General features: G+C 36.7%; 1 protein-coding gene across 1 annotated transcript; it reads left to right on the plus strand.

Annotated features, from left to right (window-relative positions):
- The first annotated feature begins 575 nt into the window (after positions 1 to 575).
- Positions 576 to 3,539, plus strand: LOC108479630 (SH3 domain-containing protein C23A1.17-like). The gene is made up of 3 exons (XM_017782344.2): positions 576 to 1,934; positions 2,381 to 2,434; positions 3,102 to 3,539. Exons 1-3 carry the CDS (start codon positions 930 to 932, stop codon positions 3,321 to 3,323), a joined length of 1,281 nt encoding a protein of 426 aa, XP_017637833.1. The 5' UTR covers positions 576 to 929; the 3' UTR covers positions 3,324 to 3,539.
- The last annotated feature ends 968 nt before the right edge of the window (positions 3,540 to 4,507 follow it).

The following is a 4,507-nucleotide window of genomic DNA, read 5'->3' on the forward strand; positions in this document are numbered from 1 at the left end:
GTTGAGGCCAAATTTATTGATTTTTTTGAATTACAACTAAAATGATAAATTTTGTAAACATTGAGAACTAAATTTGTTGATATATTTATTAAGATCAAATTAATAGAATGTGTAAACATTAGAAAACTAATTTTATTACTAGACTAATAAAAAACTCATATAAACTTAGGATGATTAAAATATTTAATTTTAAAAGTTTAGTAACTAAATAAAAAATTAATAATTTAATGATCAAAATAGAAGAAAAGTATAATTAGGTGAATACTTTTATATTTTACCTATAAAAATAAATTTTAACATGTTCACATCATCATTTAACAAAAAAAATTAAACGAATAAATTAATGTAGACGCTTTAAAACATACAAAATTAAGTATAAAGACTACTAATAAAAATACCAGAATACAATCTGCCATACCACAGAAACTTTGCTGTTACTTTAACCAAAAAAATTCAAAATTTTTTGAAATGAATTCAAATGGCTCTTCTAAGTACGAAAGTATATGCTTCATTACAACTTTGGCAACAAACAAACAACTAAAAAAGTTTGTCCGAAATCATACCCGTTGAGATAATGGTGGACCCACTTGGTTCAGCTTCAGATCTGAATTTTACAGTAAATGCAGATGACAACACTTACTTAGCCCCAAACTAATCTAATTTCTGTTTCTTTTTTTTTTTTCAAAAAAATATTTTTTTATCCTGAGAAGAAATTTTATAAATTTCAAACTATTAAATTAATTATTTTTAAGTATTAATTAATTATTTATTACATCTATCCATCTCATCCTCGGGAAACACCTTCCCTCTCTCTCTTTTTTTAATTACATTGAAAATTTAAAAAGCAATCTTTATTTTTTTTTGAATTTTAATTTTATTTCTCTTTCTACTAGAATTATCTCTTTCCCGACATTTCACCATACCTAAAAATGGACCCTTTTTTCTCTTCCATGCCCGTAGCCCCTCCTCCCCCGATCCCTCCCCCGTCCGTCATCCCCGTCGTCCCTCCTTTTGTCTCTAACCCTACGACGGCGACTACGGTGGCTGGTGGTCCACCACCGAGTTTCGATCACCCATCTTACTCTGACATGATATGCGAAGCTATCGGGGCTTTAAAAGACAAGAACGGGTCAAGCAAAAGGGCTATAGCTAAGTACATAGAGTCAGCTCACAAGGACTTGCCACCAACACACTCGGCCTTGTTGACTCACCACTTGAAGCGCTTGAAAAACAACGGTATCTTAGTCATGGTCAAGAAATCTTACAAGCTTGCTTCTACTGCTAGATCTGAGGTTCCTATCCCGGATTCTACTCCTTCCAACCCTCCCGATGTTTCTTCTCCTCCTGGATTCAAACGAAGCCGTGGTCGTCCTCCTAAACCCAAACCCACAATTTCTGCTCCTGCCGACCCTATTCCTCAGCAGCAGCAGCAGCAGCAGCAACAGCAACCGCTGCCTGCTCCGATTCCCGATGACACTAAAAGGTCTCCCGGTAGGCCCAGGAAGAATGGTCCCGTTGCTCCACTTGGGGTTAGGAAGGGCCGAGGTCGTCCACCCAAAACTGGCCCTAAGAAGAGTCCCGGTCGTCCCAGGAAGCCCAAAACGGTCAGGTCGGTGGTGGGGGCTAATGCGATGAAAAGGGGTCGTGGGCGGCCGCCTAAGGTCTTGAACCAGATGCCTCAACCGGCTGTTATGCCGATCCAGGGTCAGCCCATGGCTGTTCCTTATGCTGATACTGCTGCTGCTGTTCCTACTACTACTGCCGTTGCTGCTGGTCCGAGGCCTAGAGGAAGGCCAAAAGGCACTGCAGTGGCTCCTGCTGGCCTTGCGGTCCCTGGGAAGGGGAGAGGTCGACCACCCAAGAGTGGTGGGGTCGCCGCGAAGCCCATCAAGCCCAAGAAATCTACTGGAAAGCCTGTTGGCCGCCCCAAGAAGGTATAACCACTTCACTTATATATATGGTTTTTGCTAGAAGACCAGAACTGTCAATGCTCGGGCTCCCCCGCCTCAGCCCGGGCATGGGGCTTAATTCTAAGTATAACTTGTCATAATTGCAATGTCTTGCAATGTAGAAAGTACTCGAAGTAAATAACTAACTTGAGCCCTTTGTAACTTCACGTTCCATTTGTTTGTGAATAAAGGAGAGGTCAAAATAATTTGTTTAAGATGGTAATGGTTATGGGGGAAATTGATGAAGTATTTAAGTGAATGATACATGTCATTTAGAAAAAGAGAGTAGGTAATATGTGAGTACTATGATTTTGCAAATTGCTAGAACATGCCTCTAAAATTTAGACTTTTTTTTTAATATTATCTTATGCTTGATGTTTTTATGTTGAATCTAATATCATCGTCCTTGTATTTGATTTTTTGATAACAAGACAACGGATGGAGCAGCATCATATGGCGATCTGAAGAGAAAACTTGAATTCTTTGTAAGTCAGATTATTTTGATTTGTGCCTTGCAGTGGGATAAGATCTTCTAAATTCCAAAACTTTTAGCATTGTATTGATAATAGAGAAGACATAGGTGCATAGTTGCCAACTTGTTGCACTTGGACTTTAAGAGTTGGATATCAGTATGTTGCACTGGATATAGGCATGTTTTCGATGTAGTTACACTAACAATTTTTAAAGTGTTCCTGCATCTCTCTGGAGTCTGGAAGACAGATCACATGCTTATGTTGGAATTAATGTCGGATTTAATGTGCAGTGGTAAGGCACATTGCACTTTCAAAGAAACAATGTGGGTTCGAACCTAGGAAGGCGATATTGTTAGGAGGGGCAGCCACGAACCCTAAACATGGAGGAAACCAAAAAAATGTTAGATGTAGGTTTTTTTTTAATAATCCTGACGTAGATGTTTAAGGAAAAATAAAGAGCCTGCGTACATAGGTAGGCAAAATTGATTCACAGTGAAGTCTTTGATATTCTGTAGGACATATTGTGAAGTAGGCAACTAGTATGGTAAATTTTAGTATTTATGTAATGTATAATAGTATTTGCAGTGTAGCTGTGTTGATTATTAATCCTTAAATTTAAAAACAACTAAAAAAAGGGCAAATTCATTTATGGTTTCTGACTGAATAATTTTGATTGCAGCAATCAAAAGTGAAGCAAGCAGTTGGAGTACTAAAGTCTCAGTTCAGCAGTGAAAGCAACATCAGTGCAATCGATGCTATCCAAGAGTTAGAAGTACTTGCAGCTATGGACATTAACAAACCATTTAAAGATGATGCTCAGCCACCGCCCCCACCACCCCCAGCACCAGAACCAACACAGCCAGCACCGATGCCCCAAAATATGGAGGGACAAGTATATTAATAACGAAGCCCTATCTCTCTGTATGATTATTAAGAAGGCAAGGCGTGGAAGAAAATGTTCTGACCCTAGACATATGATATTCTGTAAAGGGAAAAGTAGGAAGTTGCAGATCATCTAATTTGTGTTGTTATTGTTGTTGAGGTGTGTGTTCGTTTGTGAACCCTGTTCATCGACTTTTAATTATTCCCCCTCATTTAGTGCAACATTAGTCGAGCATCCCTTGTTCGTTTTTGCTTGAGTATTATTATTATTATTATTATTATTATTATTATTATTATTATTAATATGTATTTGATATTTGTAGTGTATTTGAAATATCCATTTCGGGTTTACATCAGAGTTATTTTTTTGGTGTTTGACGCTCGAGTATCCAAAAAGTCACTAGTCTCCAAGGGCGGGACCTTGATTAAATTCAGAATGGAGAGGGTGCGTGCAACTTTACATGTCGCAATTAATGCCCGATTTGTAATGGCAAAAATGAAAATGCGGAACACTTGTTCGTTAAGCTGCATGATGTGGCAATGGGATATTTCTTTACCTGTTCGCTTTTATTTGAATCCCGCTGCTGCGAAAAGGATTATGCAATAGTTTTGCCTATGACACGTCGAAACGAAACTACATTGTTCAGGGAATTTTACACACTTTCACTTAAGGAAATGGGAAATGGTTATTAAGGTGTTTTTGGTCCAAATCATTTAATAATTTTAAAAAATATGTAAAACTAAAATTCTTATTTTTGGATTTCAAATTATGGTACTCGGTTTCATTCTGATACTGCCTGTATCGGTTGGAATGTTCTGTTTCGGTAGTAAATTAGAACAAACTCTAGGTTTCATTCTGATGCAAATTTTGGTTGGTATCGATCGTATAATAGTGTGTATTAGTTGATTTCTCTCATACCTGTCAGAATACGGCGTATCGAACTGTACAAAAAAAATAAATTTAAATATATTTTCAATTTAATTTTTTATTATTTATTTATGCCAAAAATAATTTTAGAATATATTTTAATTTAATTCAATTTTTCTTTTTTGATATTTGTAAATACTTTTTATATGCATATATCAAATGTTTTACAAAAACAGTGATAAATCCAAAATAGACTAGTACTGATACGTATGGTACTAGTACAAATAGAAAAACAGCACGTCCACAGATACAATACTAATTATCTTGTTTCAAAT

Source organism: Gossypium arboreum, chromosome 12 (genome assembly GCF_025698485.1).
Source record: "Gossypium arboreum isolate Shixiya-1 chromosome 12, ASM2569848v2, whole genome shotgun sequence".
Classification (NCBI taxonomy): domain Eukaryota; kingdom Viridiplantae; phylum Streptophyta; class Magnoliopsida; order Malvales; family Malvaceae; genus Gossypium; species Gossypium arboreum.